The sequence below is a fragment of the Acinonyx jubatus genome, chromosome D1, assembly GCF_027475565.1.
Source record: "Acinonyx jubatus isolate Ajub_Pintada_27869175 chromosome D1, VMU_Ajub_asm_v1.0, whole genome shotgun sequence".
Lineage (NCBI taxonomy): Eukaryota > Metazoa > Chordata > Mammalia > Carnivora > Felidae > Acinonyx > Acinonyx jubatus.
The window spans coordinates 13,387,636-13,404,080 of record NC_069390.1 but is presented as its reverse complement, the minus strand read 5'-3'; the positions used below and the strand labels follow the sequence as shown (position 1 = coordinate 13,404,080).

The 16,445-nt window shown below is 38.1% G+C and overlaps 1 protein-coding gene across 1 annotated transcript; it reads left to right on the top strand.

Annotated features, from left to right (window-relative positions):
• Nucleotides 1-2,840, top strand: LOC128310915 (olfactory receptor 1002-like). Its single transcript, XM_053203159.1, is given in 2 exon segments — nucleotides 1-277; nucleotides 280-2,840. Coding segments are annotated over 2 exon segments (942 nt in total). The 5' UTR covers nucleotides 1-12; the 3' UTR covers nucleotides 957-2,840.
• Nucleotides 2,841-16,445: the final 13,605 nt, after the last annotated feature.

Sequence of the window (16,445 nt, the reverse complement as noted above, 5' to 3'; positions counted from 1 at the left end):
TAAATCAGAGAAATGGAATTTAGAAATCAAACTTTGGTGACTGAGTTTTTATTTGTGGGCTTAACAAATTGCTTCCAGCACCAGGTTGTTCTGTTTGTGATGTTTCTCTTGGTTTATCTGGTCACTCTTCTGGGAAATGTGGGGATGATCACCCTCATTTGGATGGATTCCTGGCTCCACACTCCCATGTACTTTTTTCTCAGCCACTTGTCCTTTGTGGATGTCTGCTCCTCTTCTGTCATTGGTCCCAAGATGTTGACAGACATCTTTGTGAAAAAAAAGTAATCTCTTTCTTGGGTTGTGCTGCCCAGTTATGGTTTTTTGGTCAGTTTGTAGTGACAGAGTGTTTCCTGTTGGCCTCCATGGCTTATGACAGGTATATGGCCATCTGTAAGCCCTTGTTGTATACACTCATTATGTCCCGGAGAATCTGTGTGCAGCTGGTGGTAGGGCCTTATACCATGGGTCTTATGAGCGCCATAACGCATACGACGTTTGCCTTTCGCCTGCCTTACTGTGGTCCAAATACCATCAATCACTTCTTCTGTGACCTTCTTCCTGTTCTCTCCCTGGCATGTGCAGACACCCAGGTCAATCAGGTTTTACTTTTCATCTTGGCTGGAGCTCTAGGAGTGCTCAGTGGTGTGATCATCCTGGTTTCCTACATTTACATCGTGGTCACTATCTTGAGGATCCGCTCTGCTGAGGGGAGGCGCAAAGCCTTCTCCACCTGCTCTTCACACCTGACTGCTGTCTCCATCCTGTATGGGACACTCTTCTTTATCTACGTACGCCCCAGTTCTAGTTTCTCCCTGGACATCAATAAAGTGGTTTCTGTGTTCTACACAGCCGTGATCCCCATGTTGAACCCCCTTATCTACAGCCTGAGAAACAGAGAGGTCAAGGATTCATTCAGGAGGATGTTTGAGAAGAAGAATCTTCTTCTGAGTAGGTAAACTAGATACCATTTGTACTACAGATTGAGAGGTGATATAGACACAAGATGCAGGGCATGGGCTGGGTGATGGGAGTCCTACTTTTGTGTTGAGATTCAATTTTTATTACTGTGTGTCATTGAGAAGTGATATATCTTCAGATTACAATTTTCTCACTTGTCATTGAACAGAAATGAGTTTTAAAATGTTAAACTGAAGTACATGGATTATTGAACCCCAATGCTTTAAGAATACGTTCCGTGTTGGGGCGCCTGGGTGGCTCGGTCAGTTCAGCCTCCAACTCTTGGTTTTGGCTCAGGTCATGATCTCATGGTTTGTGTTCAAGCCCTACATCAGGCTCTGCACTGGTAGTGCTGAGCCTTTTCGGGATTCTTTCTCTCTCCCTCTCTTTCTGTCCTTCCCATGCCTTCTTTCTCTTTCATCTGTCATAATAAAATAAAAAATGTTCTCAGTGCTTGTGACTAGGGTATGAGAGGCTCTTTGCTAAGTCCTGTTAAATTATTATTATGTTAGAATCATAATCAGTGACTTGATGCTACTTCTGTTTATCTCACAAGGTGTTGAGATCCCCCAATTTTCTGGAAGCTTAGCCTTGACTCTTTAAACAAAAGCCAATAACAAGTATATTATGGTTAAAGATAGAAACTTCTACTTGCAATGTAAATATGTCATGGGAATGTAATATAAACATGGTGACTATAGTTAAAAATACTGTACATTTGTTAGTTGTTAAAAGAGCAGATCTTAAAAGTTCTCTTCACAAGAAAAAAATTAATAACTACATAAGGTTATTTATGTTAACTAAACTTATTGTGGTTATCATTTTGCAATATATATGTATATCAAACAATTATGTTGTACACCTGGGACTAATACAATGTGATATGTCAACTATGTATCAACAAAATGAGAAAAAGTTAATTATTCAGGAAGTATGTAGCCATAGCACTCTCTAATACCACCTTCACGTTTGGAGTAGACAATTTGCAAAGGGCCTTTTACATCCCTGATCCTCTCTACTCATATAATACCTTGCTGAGATTTTGTCACTGTATTTACACTTATGCATGTAAAATTCAGAATGCATTGCAAGTCTTTAATAAAGTGTTGGCTATGCTCTAGTGATTTATTGATTTTTGTGTCCTAAGAAGGAGGTGAATTCTATTTTTACAGATGTTCAGCCTGGCACACATGAAGAATCAATGTCATGACCTCATAACTTGGGTCACACTCTTATTTTTTCCAGGTACAATACTCTTTCAACCATACTTCTGTGTTTTGTTTTCTGGAATGTAGCAACAAATCCAAGAAATTAGCAGATAAACCATGTTTTGTGTAACCTATGACTCATTGAAATCCACACTCTGTCCTCTCTTGAAGGCCTTTTTAAAAAAAGCATTTAATATGGCTCAAATTAACAACTCAAAACAACAGATGTTGGCAATGATGCAGAGAAAGGGGAACACTTCTGCACTGTTGGTAGGAATGCAAAGGGGTGTAGCCACTCTGGTAAAGAGTATGGAGGTTCCTCAAAAAATTAAGATAGAACTACCATATGACCCAGCAATTGTACTACTAGGAATTTATCCAAAGGGTACAGGTGTGCTTTTTGAAGGGACACATGTACCCCAATGTTTATAGCAGCATTATTGACAATAGCCAAAGTATGGAAGGAGCCCAAATATCCATCGACTGATAAATGTATAAAGAAGATGTGGTAAAGAAGATATTGCAACAACATGAATGGAACTAGAGTGTATTATGCTAAGCAAATAAGTCAGTCAGAGAAAGACAAATATCATACGATTTTACTCATATGTGCAATTTAAGAAACAAAACAGATGAACTAAGGGAAAGGGATGAAAAAATAAAAAGAGAGACAGAGGCAAACAATAAGAGACTCAAATACAAAGAACAAACTGACGGTTTCTGGAGGAGAGGTGGATAGAGGGACGAGCTAAATGAGGGATGAGCTAAATGAGCTAAATGAGGTGGGTAGAGGGATGAGCTTAATGATGGGCATTAAGGAGGGCATTTGTTGGGATGAGCACTGAGTGTTTTCTATAAATGATGAATCACTGGGTTCTACTACTAAAACCAATACTACACTGTATGTTAACTAACTTGAATTGAAATAAATAAAACCTTTAAAAAAGCATTTAATTTTAGTCCACTGACTTTGAAGGAGGTCAATTGCCTCTAAGACCTTAGAATATTTTGGCTTGTCTTTATTGTTTTCATCACGATTTCTGCCAGTTTTTGTGTCTGTGTTGGGTTATGACATGGGTCAAGATGCTATTTAATAAATAGGAAATGGGAGTCAAAGAATGTTACAATCAATAATTAATTCAACAAATTTTTACATGTGCCTCTCACGTGCCTGACACTTTACTGGGTACTGTTCACATTGAGAGGCAAAGTCCTCCTGGAGGTCAGGCTAGTGCAGTTGAAAGACAAACAAAGAGATTAAAAATGGTTATATACCCATGGTTATTTCGGTGATAAAGATAATCAAGGAACCAAGAGAGAATGTAACAGAATATTTTAGCCAGGGTAATAAAAAAATAAAAGCCTCTTTAAAGAAAGTAGGGATTGAGAAAGATGAAAGAAATTATTTTTATAGTACGGCTTTCCAAGGAGTCCAGAGGTCACTATTTGGATCATAAATGAAGAAAGGGCCCAGCAAAATAGTAACAGACCCTACTGGGGTGCCTGGGTGGCTCAGTTGGTTAAGCATCTGACTTCGGCTCAAGGTCACGATCTTGTGGTTTGCGAGTTCAGGTTCTGTGTCAGGCTCTTCCTGTAGATGAGATTAACGAAAAAGGATGTTCATGGTCATCACTTAATGCTTGATGCCCCAGCCTGGCACGTAATCTGTGTTCAATGTATGTTTGGTGATTGAATGAACAATAAATATATAGTCAAAACTATATTGTTTTATTCCATGAATGCTATAGCTTGACAGACATAGGCTCAATTATCAACTCTGGCCATGTTTCTTTGCATAGTTTATGGCTTATATGCAGATTTAAAAATGCATCTGAATTGAATAATATACATATGCACATAAATACATGTAATTACCTTCTGTTTGTTTTACTTCCTTGCCTTTCACATCTGATCTCCAGGCCAGCAGGAGTTCATTAGTTTGTGTTGTGAAATGCGGTAATATTCCACTTGTTTTCCACGTAGTACTTAGAAATGACACCATAGTATATCATTCTGTTTTTCCATTTTTTCCTTTGCTTACCACACGTTGGTAGGGCAACTATCATATTTTAGGATTTAACAGGCATTATCAAAGTCAGTTATAGGTGTATACTTGTATGTTCTGAGTCATCATGTATATGAGGATGCTACTTATGTAGGGAGAAACCTGTTGTCAGGCAACCAAGCCACTCAAAGTGTACCTGCATTTCCAAAGAAAAATACACTAAAATTCACAAAACATATTTATTAGAACCAGTCTGCAAAAACTGTCTTCCCAAAGTGTACTGCAAGACTTGGAAAAACTGATAACCTTTGGTCCTTTAAACAGAATTCTTTTATTTTTATCTTTCAATGGACATTTATTTTGTTCCCTTATCTTGGTTAATTTGAATCACACTGCAATAAACACGAGAGTATAGGTATTGTTTTGAGATCTTATTACAATTCTTTTGAATAAACACTCAGAAGTGGGATTGCCGGAAAATACAGTAGTTCTATTTGTCAGTTTTTGAGGAACCTGCATATTGTTTCCCAAGATGACTGCACAAATGCACATTCCCATCAATAATATAACAGAGTTTCCTTTGCTTTATATCCTCACAAATATTTCTTAAATATTGACTTTTTCAAGCCTTCTAGCAAGCCCAAGATGACATTTCACTATGGCTTTTTTTTCTTTTTTCTTTTTGTAATTCCTCCCATATTTTGTGTTATCTTTAAGTTTTTATTTAAATTTCAGTTAGAGTGCACTTTCAAGAAATGATAGAGGGAAGAGCCAAGATGGCGGAATAGCATGGAAGTTTTTTGTGTGTCTCACATCCATGCAATATAGCCAGACCAAAAGTAAGCCATCCTACACACCTAGAAAACTGACTGGAGGATTAACACAACAATCTGCACAACCTGAACTACAGAATTCAGCAGGTATGCAGCACGAAGAAGTGAACTTGGGGAGTGAGAAGGTACAGGAAGGGAGGTGCTTTAGTGAATGGAGAGAGGACGGAGATGGGGCGGGGGGGGGGGTGAGGGAGAGAATACAGAAAAGCACTCTGCCCCAAAAGCAGCTGGAGAGAAAGTGGAAAATTGGAAACAGCTGCAGTGAATAAAATAAAAAGGGGGAAAGGAACAAGGAGAAAGGAGAGGGTTTAAATTCCATTAAGACTGTAAACAAGGGGAGAGCAGTCTGCAACTCCACAGCTCAATACCTGGCGGTGCTCTGGTAGGAAGGGCAAATCCCCAGGAGCAGAATGGGGTCCGGGAGGTTCTCAGGCCACAGGGAGAAAAGCGGTTCCACTGCTGGAAGGACATTCTGTTGAGACTGTTGAAGCCACCTGGTCCCAGCAGACCCCAGAAAATGGCCACATTTGCTAGTGCTGGAACAAGGTCATTAAGGGTGAAGCCTGGTGCCAGATGTGTGTTTTGATTTTCCATAATCCCTCAAACGCTGCTGCTACATTATCTCATGAACTTTTTCTGGGGCAGGCTGGCATCTGGCCGTAGTTTCGGGACACCGACAGCAGCAGGGTCCAGCAAGTGTTCCTGGCTGCAGCCAAAATTTGGCCACGGCTCATTCAGCCATTGTTCGGTGAGACCCTCTAGCACAGGGGCAGAACGGGTCAAAGCCGCAGTCCTTCAGAAATAAGGGGCCAGAGAAAACAGCCACATCTAAGACAAAACTTGGGAGAAGGTACTGCCTGGGGCCTGGTCATGAAGAGTGAAAAAGCGGGGAGTGGACGAAAGCTGAAGACAGAGGACGGGTACGTGATTGCTGATCCGGGAAAACAGAATGGGTAGCTGGGTGGTGCCATTTTCACCACTCCCGCGCATGTGTATACGCATCTACAAGCGTGGCAACAATCTGCCCCAGTAGTCTAGCAGCGACATCTAGTGGAGAGTGGAGCCATTACACTGAGCTCCTCCCACCTGGGCCAACTTCACTTTCAAGAACACAAGTCTCACTGCCGGCTTAGTTTATGGACTATAAAGTGCTACATAGACTGACTTCTAGGGGAAAACGAAATAATTTCAGTCCTACTTCAATCTGTTAGCAGGTCCATCTATTCAATTTTCTTTCTTCCCTTTTTTTCTCTTTTACACTTCTTTTCTTTTTCTTGAATACAGAAAGAGAAAAACCTCATTTTTATTTTCAATTTTTATTAAAAATATTTTTCTTTAATTTTTATTACCATATTTTTACTTTTGTGTAAATTTTTCAAATTCTACTTTACTTCCATCATTTTATTTTAATCTACTTCAGTGTATTCACCTTTTCAAATTTTCACAGAATTTCCTTTTTTTTCTTTTTTCTCTTCTTTTTTTCTCTTTTTTGTTTCTTTTCTTTTTCTTGAATGCAGAAAGAGAAAAACTTAATTTTTAATTTCAATTTCTATTAAAAATATTTTTCTTTAATTTTTTAATGATATTTTTTGTTTTATGTAAATTTTTTCAAATTCTATTTACTTCCATCACTTTATTTTAGTCTACTACAGTGTAATCACTTTTTCAAATTTCAATTTCTTTTTTTCTTTTTTTCAATCTATTTTCTCTCTTTTGTTTCTTTTCTTGAATACAGAAAAAGAAAATATTCATATTTATTTTTAATTTTTTAAATTTTCTTTAATTTTTCTATCTTATTATTTACTTTTTCATATATTTTTTCAAATTCCATTTTACTCCCATCATCTCATTTTCATCTACTTCAGTGTATTCATTCTTCAAATTCTCAAACGATTTCCTTTTTTTAATTTTTAAATTTTTTTTCTTCCCCCCCTTTTTTCTTTATTTTTTCTTTTTCTCTAATCTGTCAAATTACTTTCAACACTGAGACAAAACACACATAGAATTTAGCATGATTTATTTGATTTTTGTGTGTATGTGTGTTTTTAATTTTTTAATTTTAATATTTCTTTAATTTTAATATTTTGTCATTTTAATTTTTCTACCTCATTAATTCCTTTTCTTCCTTCAAAATGACAAGACGAAGGCATTCACTCCCCAAAAAAGAGCATGAAGAAATGACAGCCAGGGATTTAACCAACACAGATACAAGCAAGATGTCTGAAACAAAATTTAGAATCACGATAATAAGAATACTAGCTGGAGTCAAAACTGGATTAGATTCCCTTCTGCAGAGATAAAAGAAGTAAAAAAATAGCCAGAATGAAATTAAAATGCTATAACTGAGCTGCAATCATGGATGGATGCAGTGGTGGCAAGGATCGATGAGACAGAACAGAGAATCAGCGATATAGAGGACAAACTTATAGAGAATAATGAAGCAGAAAAAAAGAGAGATTAAGGCAAAAGAGCACAATTTAAGAATTAGAGAAATCAGTGACTCATTAGAAAGGAACAACATCAGAATCATAAGAGTCCCAGGAGAGGAAGAGAGGAAATAGGGGTAGAAGGGTTATGTGAGCAAATCATAACAGAAAAGTTTCCTAACCTGGGGAAAGACACAGGCATCAAAACCCAGGAAGCACAAAGGTCCCCCATTAGATTCAACAAAAACCGGCCATAAACAAGGCATATTCTAGTCAAATTCACAAAATACTCAGGCAAGGAGAGAATCATGAAAGCAGCAAGGGGAAAAAGTCCCTACCTACAAGGGAAGGCAGATCAGGTTTGCAGCAGACCTATCCACAGAAACTGGGCAGGCCAGAAAGCAGTGGCAGGATATATTCAATGAGCTGAATCAGAAAAATATGCAGCCAAGAATTCTTTATCCAGAAAGGCTGTCATTCAAAATAGAAGGAGAGATCAAAATTTTCCCACACAAACGAAAATTAAAGGAGTTTGTAACCACTAAACCAGATTAGAAAAGACCAGAGAACACTACCAGAAACTCCAACTCTACAAGTATCATAATGGCAATAAATTCATATGTTTCAGTATTCACTGTAAATGTCAATGGACTCAATGCTCCAGTCAAAAGACATAGGGTAACAGAATGGATAAGAAGACAATATCCTTCAATATGCTGTTTACAAGAGAACCACTTTAGACCTAAAGACACCTTCAGATTGAAAATAAGGGGATGGAGAACCATCTATCATGCTAATGGTCAACAAAAGAAAGCCAAAGTAGCCACACTTATATCAGACAATCTAGACTTTAAAATAAAGACTGTATCAAGGGATGCAGAAGGGCATTATATCATAATCAATGGGTCTATCCACCAAGAAGACCTAACAATTGTAAACATTTATGCGCCAAATGTGAGAGCACCCAAATATATAAATCTATTAATCACAAACATAAAGAAACTCATTGATAGTAATACCTTAATAGTAGGAGACTTCAACATCCCACTCACAATGGGATGGACAGATCATCTAATCAAAAAACTCATTGATAGTAATACCTTAATAGTAGGAGACTTCAACATCCCACTCACAATGGGATGGACAGATCATCTAATCAAAAAATCCACAAGGAAACAATGGCTTTGAATGACACACTGGACCAGATGGACTTAACAGATATATTCAGAACATTTCATCCTAAAGCAGCAGAATATACATTCTTCTCCAGTGCACATGGAACGTTCTCCAAAATAGACCATATACTGGGACACAAACCAGCCCTAAGTAAGTACAAAAAGATCGAGATCATACCGTGCATATTTTCAGACCACAACGCTATAAAACTCAAATCAACCACAAGAAAAAAATTGGAAAGGTAACAAATACTTGGAGACTGAAGAATGTCGTACCAAAGAATGAATGGGCTAATCAAGAAATTAAAGAGGAAATTAAAAAGTATATGGAGGTCAATGAAAATGATAACACCACAACCCTAAACCTCTGGGACACAGCAAAGGTGGTCATAAGAGGAAAGTATATAGCAATCCAGGAAGAAAGATCTCAGATACACAACCTAACCTTACCCCTTAAGAAGCTGGGAAAAAGAACAGCAAATAAAACCCAAAACCAGCAGAAGACTGGAAATAACAAAGATGAGAGCAAAAATTAATGCTATCAAAACCAAAAAAACAGTAGAACCAATCAATGAAACCAGAAGCTTGCTCATTGAAAGAATTAACAAAATTGATAAACCACTAGCCAGTTTGATGAAAAAGAAAAAGGAAAGGACTCAAATAAATAAAACCAAGAATGAAAGAGGAGAGATCACAACCAGCACAGCAGAAATAAAAACAATAATAAGAGAATATTATGAGAAATTATATGCCAATAAAATGGGAAATCTGGAAAAAGTGGACAAATTCCGAGAAACATATACATTACCAAAACTGAAACAGGAAGGAATAGAAAATTTGAGCAGACCCATAACCAGTAAGGAAATCGAATTAGTAATCAAAAATCTGCCAAAAAACAAGAGTCCAGGGCCAGATGGCTTTCTAGGGGAATTCTACCAAACATTTAAGGAAGAGTTAACACCTATTCTCTTGAAACTGTTCCAAAAAAATAGAAATGGAAGGAAAACTTCCAAACTCTTTCTATGAAGCCAGCATTACCTTGATTCCAAAACCAGACAGAGACCCCACGAAAAAAGAGAACTATAGACCAATTTCCCTGATGGACATGGATGCAAAAATCCTCAACAAGATATTAGCCAGTCGGCTCCAACAATACATTAAATAAATTATTCACCATGACCAAGTGGGATTTATACCTGGGATGCAGGGCTGGTTCAATATCTGCAAAACAATTAGCGTGATTCATCACATCAATAAAAGAAAGGACACGAATCATATGATCCTCTCAATAGATGCAGAGAAAGCATTTGACAAAATACAGCATCCTTTCTTGATAATAACCCTCAAGAAAGCAGGGATATAAGGAACATACCTCGAGATCATAAAAGCCAGCTATGAACGACCCAACACTAATATCATCCTCAGTGGGGAAAAACTGAGTGCTTTTCCTAACGTCAGGAATGAGACAGGGATGTCCATTCTCATCACTGTCATTCAACATTGTATTTGAAGTCTTAGCCTCTGCAGTCAGACAACACAAAGAAATAAAAGGCATCCAAATCAGCCAGGAGGAGGTCACACTTTCACTCTTTGCAGATGGCGTGATATTCTATATGGAAAACCCCAAAGATTCCACCAAAAAACTGCTAGAACTGATTCGTGAATTCAGCAGAGTCTCAGGATATAAAATCAACGCACAGAAATTGGTTGCATTCCTATACACCAACAACGTAGAAACAGAGAAATCAAGGAATCGATCCCATTTACAATTGCACCAAAAACCATAAAATACCTAGGAATAAATCTAACCAAAGAGGTGACAAATCTATACACTGAAAACTATAGAAAGCTTAGGAAAGAAATTGAAGAAGATACAAAAAAATGGAAAAAGATTCCATGCTACTGGATAGGAAGAATAAATATTGTTAAAATGTCGATACTACCCAAAGCAATCTTCATATTCAATGCAATCCCTATCAAAATAACACCAGCATTCTTCACAGAGCTAGAACAAATAATCCTAAAATTTGTAAGGAACCAGAAAAGACCCCGAATAGCCAAAGCGATCTTGAAAAAGAAAAGCAAAGCAGGAGGGATCACAATCCCAGACTTCAAGCTATGCTACAAAGTTGTAATCATCATGACAGTATGGTACTGGCACAAGAACAGACACTCACATCAATGGAACAGAATGGAGAACCCAGAAATGGACCCACAAATGTATGGGCAACTAATCTTTGACAAAGCAGGAAAGAATATCCAATGGAATAAAGACAGTCTCTTCAGCAAGTGGTGCTGGGAAAACTGGACAGCGACATGCAGAAGAATGAACCTGGACCACTTTCTTACACCATCCACAAAAATAAACTCAAAATGGATGAAAGACCTCAATGTAAGACAGGAAGCCATCAAAATCCTCGAGGAGAAAGCAGGCAAAAACCTCTTTGATCTTGTCCGCAGCAACTTCTTACTCAACACGTCTCTGGAGGCAAGGGAAACAAAAGCAAAAATGAACTATTCGGACCTCATCAAAATAAAAAGCTTCTGTACAGCAAAGGAAACAATCAGCAAAACTAAAAGGCAACCGACAGAATGGGAGAAGATATTTGCAAACGACATATTAGATAAAGGGTTAGTATCCAAAATCTATAAAGAACTTATCAAACTCAACACCCAAAAAACAAAGAATCTAGTGAAGAAATGGGCAAAAAACATGAATAGACACTTCTCCAAGGAAGACATCCAGATGGCCAACTGACACATGAAAAAATTATCAACATCACTCATCATCAGGGAAATACAAATCAAAACCACAATGAAATACCACCTTATACCTGTCAGAATGGCGAACATTAAGAACTCAGTCAACAACAGATGTTGGCGAGGATTTGGAGAAAGAGGATCTCTTTTTCATTGTTGGTGGGAATGCAAGCTGGTGCAGCTACTCTGGAAAACAGTATGGAGGTTCCTCAAAAAACTAAAAATAGAACTACCCTACAACCCAGCAATTGCACCACTAGGAATTTATCCAAGGGATACAGGTGTGCTGTTTTGAAGGGACACATGCACCCCCATGTTTATAGCAGCACTATCAACAATAGCCAAAGTATGGAGAGCCCAAATGTCCATCAATAGATGAGTGGATAAAGATGTGGTATATATATCTATAATGGAGTATTCCTCCGCAATCAAAAAGAATGAAATCTTGCCATTTGCAACTACGCGGATGGAACTGGAGGGTACTATGCTAAGTGAAATTAGTCAGAGAAAGACAAAAATCCTATGACTTCACTCATATGAGGACTTTAAGAGACAAAACAGATGAACACAAGGGAAGGGAAGCCAAAAGAATATAAAAACAGGGAGGGCGACAAATCATGAGAGACTCATAAATATGGAGAACAAACAGAGGGTTACTGGAGGGGTTGTGGGAGGGGGGATGGCTAAATGGGTAAGAGGCACTAAGGAATCTACTCCTGAAATCAGTGTTGCACTATATGCTAATTTGGATGTAAATTAAAAATAAAATTAAAAATAAAATTAAAAAAAACAAAAAGAATCAACAAAAAAAGAAATATAAATAAATAAATAAATAAATAAATAAATAAATAAATAAATAAGTAAATTGCAGTTAGCATGCAGTGTAATATTAGTTTTAAATGTGCAATATAGTGATTCTACACTTCCATACAATTTCCGGTGCTCATCACAGTGCACTCCTTAATCTCCATCACCTATTCCACCCATCCCCCAACCAATTTACCCTCCAATAACCATCATTGTGTTCTCTATAGTTAAAAGTCTGTTTCTTGGTTTGTTTCTCTCTCTCTCTCTCTCTCTTTTTTCATGTGCCCCTTTCTTCTGTCTCTTAAATTCCACATATAAGTGAAATCATATGCTATTTGTCTGTCGCAGACTCTGGGTCTAGAGTTCTTTCTTGTCCAGCAAGAAAGCAGGACACAGGATTAAAATGTGAGAGATGGCTAATGTCTGGGAGAAGACAAGAGTCCTGATTAAAGGTACTTGCTCCATTTTTATTAGGATCAGAAGGCTTACAAACAAGGTGATGGATGTGCACAAAGAGACAATAAAACTGTGAACACTAACTCAGGGGGGTGATGGAATGGAGGTTTTGAAAATATGCAGCGCTAGGGGTTTGGGTTAATATAAAACAAAACCCTGGCACTGGGTGGAAGGTTGTTTATAGCAGGTTGTTTACCTCTGTTTACCTAAACTGGCCTAAGGGACAAGAAAGACAGAGCTTGCCACCTCAGGGTCAACAAGGCACCTTTCTGTTGTTAATTAGCTCCGTTCTGGGCAACTTCCCCAGCAGCAAGTCTATAGCCTATTTACCTGTTTACCTACTTTGGTCCTTCCTTCCTGTGAAAGCAGCTTTCTGTTATTGTACTAATTTGGGGGGGGGGAGGTGGGATATCTGCCTTGAATACCTAATCTTGTTTACCTCATATACCTTTGTACTATATTGGGGTCTTGCCTGCTGTCTCTACACTGGGGCCTTTGCCCTGCCCTCTCTATACCTATTCACCTATTCTTGTTTACCCAAACTTGGGTGTGAGCATCCTATGGCTTTCTAATTCTTTATGCCTTGTTAACCCATCAGTGCAGGCTCAGGGAATTCCAAAGCTTATTCCCCACATTTGTCTTTCTCTGACTGACTTCATTTAGCATTATACTCTGTAACTTCATCCATATTGTTCCAACTGGCAAGATTCTATTCCTTTTATTGCATAGTTTTACAAAATATTATCAGAATATTATTCAAGAATATTTTCTAAATCATTTTGTCTTCATTTTGTCTGGAACAATAAATGTATGAAAAATTTTGAGGGAAAAATACAAACCTCCTATTCTACTGAATGACATTACTCTGTCTACATGAAACGACTCAGACTCTGGAGGACACAAGTATAGTTAAAAACCACCTGTTCTATTTAGAAGATCTCTTACCTAAAACATGTGCTAAAGCTTTCTGACGCCCCAGTTTCTCCAGCTCTAATGAGGACCTAAGAAACCAACCACAAATGAGGACTAAAATATTCACTGAGATGTTAATAAAACCTTTACCACAGTGTGTATGATATAGCAAATCCTCACCAAATGGATGAAATAGCATTACTATTATGAAATAAATATTCTGTATTAATGAGTGCTTCAAAAATTATATTAGCATAAATTTAAAATTTATATTAGCATAAAAGTAAAAATAACACAACTGCATGCTCAGGAAGGAAAATACACACACACACACACACACACACACACACACACACATCACAAATTAGCAAGAACAACCTCAAATGTCAATTCTACCCCTTACAGACTACTGTTCTTTAGCATAATGTTTATTCTGTGAGTATGAGGGTGGGTGGCAGAATTCCTAAAATGGTCCTGTTAAGACCCTAATCTTTGCCCTGATCCCAGGAATCTGCATATGATGAAATACCACTCATATGATTATGTTACACTATGAGGCACAGTTAACCTTCAAAGAGACATGAACCTAGATGAGCTGGTGGGTCCCAAGCTTTCTCCAGCTGAGAGCAGAAGAGTCAGAGAGGCTGGAAATATGGGAAGGGCTAGACAAGTCCCTGCTAGTCTGAAGCTGGAGGGACCACAAAAGGAAAGCAGGAAGACCTAAGGAGCTGAGAGAGGCACCTGGCTGACAGCTCCTGGGGAACCAGGCACCACAGCCCTACAACCACAAGGACTGAATTTCCTCAAACACACCAGTGAGCTTGGAAACGAGTCTTCCCCACAACCTCCAGAAAGAAGCCAGGTCCTGCCAACATGTTGATTTCAGCCTGTGAGACCTTGAGCAGATAATCAGACCACGATGGATCCAGACCCAAGGCCAGGGAAAATGAGAGGTGGTACCTTCGTGTGGTTAGGACTTACTAGCTTTGTGGCCATTTGTTATGCAGCAGTAGAAACTGACTACAGGAGCATGTTCATCTTTAAAATAATGGAAACAGCCATATTTTACTTGAGTGCATATCTATACTAACAGAGATATCAGAGATGACAATTCTGGAAAGAACATAGTATGCTTCCTCCTACACTGTGGAAGTTCAATCAATGATATTTGTTATCAGGACTATTCCACAAGTGGAATGCTGGCTATCAAAACAGAATCATTTAAACATGACTGAGAGCCTCAATTAACATTTTAATTGAAATAAAATCCCAATTTAATCTAGTCCCCCCTCCTGAGGTATGTTAAATAATGAATGCTAAGCTTAGATCATATGGAAGACGTTATTACAGAGAAGGACAATAAATACTGAATACTTTGGTAATCAAAGAAAAATTAAACAATATATCAGAGTTCCTCAGTTGTGAGCAACAGACATAGGAAATTCACCAGAATTATATTGGGTAGCTCGGAGCATCAGCTAGACAAGAACCAAGAAAGCTCTGGGCATAGCAGAGACCATTTGTTTACTCAGGAGACCTTGGCCAGAATGAATGAGCTCCAATCATTTCCCTGCCATCGTGTCATTCTCCTGACCTCTCAAAATCCAAGTAGAAGTAGTTCAAGTTTAGTTCATATGCTGTTAACTTGCTATAGGAAGGCAGGGACCTGAGTTACAATCCTATCATGACTGTTATCTATAGGTAAAAGATAAATCTCCAAAAGGAAATCAGGTATCTACTATGGTAAACATAAATAGAGTGAATGGATGTCTGTAAGGGAGAAACAACTATGAATTATAGGAAAAAATTGCAACATATGACACTTCACCAAATATCATACTTAAATCATATCACTATAATTTCCATACAGTGAAAAATGGAATAAAATCATAATTTTTAAAAATATACTCCAAAAAGTTACCACTCTTATTACTGTTGCTTGCCAAACTCTGTGTTAAGTCACACACGTGCATATGTATGCATATTTCCAATGATGAAACATTATTCATCCTTCGGACAAGCCTTGCATCCACGGAAACAGAGCCAGAGTGGATACTTGGACATAGGCCTGTTGAACTATAATGGGCGGAGCATAAAGAATATTGTTTTCACCACAAATTTATTGTTCAATCCACTAACACATTGGGCACCCATTATGTGCTGGGCTATGGAGGCATGGATAAAGCAGTGAACGTAAACATCCTTCTCTCATGAATCTCATGCACTGCAAGGAGAGACACAAAATAATGAAACAAGTAAATAGACAATAATGAGTATGTATAAGTACTTCAAAAAATATGAAAGAAAAAAGGGGAAATTTTTGGAATATGATAGGAGCAGAGAATTGTTTTAGTGTAAGAAGTCCAAATGGCCTCTTCGATGGCATCACATTTGAGCAGAGATGCAGAGGAGGTAAAGACTGACCTGCAACACTGCCCCAGGATGAGGAAACAGAAAATGGAAAGGACACATAAGACCCCGAGAATGACTGAAGATATCCCACAGAGGAAGCCTCTGGATGGTGCACAGATCACTGTATAGGAATGTGCCCTAAGGGATGTGGCCCTCTCAAAAACAGCAATCAGACTGTGCTGTTAAAGTTTACCAAGGCAATCTGCTCAGCTTTCTGTTTGGTTTTACATTTGTGGTGCATGGAGACTCGGAGTGAGGAGGAACTAGACCACAATGAACCCAGCATCAAATGCCTGGAAGATCTTACAGATTGATGCAGCAAAGAGTCACCTGATGAGAGATAACAAGTATTTCACTCTATTCTCAAAAGTGACCATTTGCATCAGCACTCATACCGCTCATAATTAGTCCCTTCTCCCAATAGGCACTATGTGCTATGCAAACTTGCCCATCCCACAACCTGCATATCATAAGGGAATGAGGAAAAATACCTT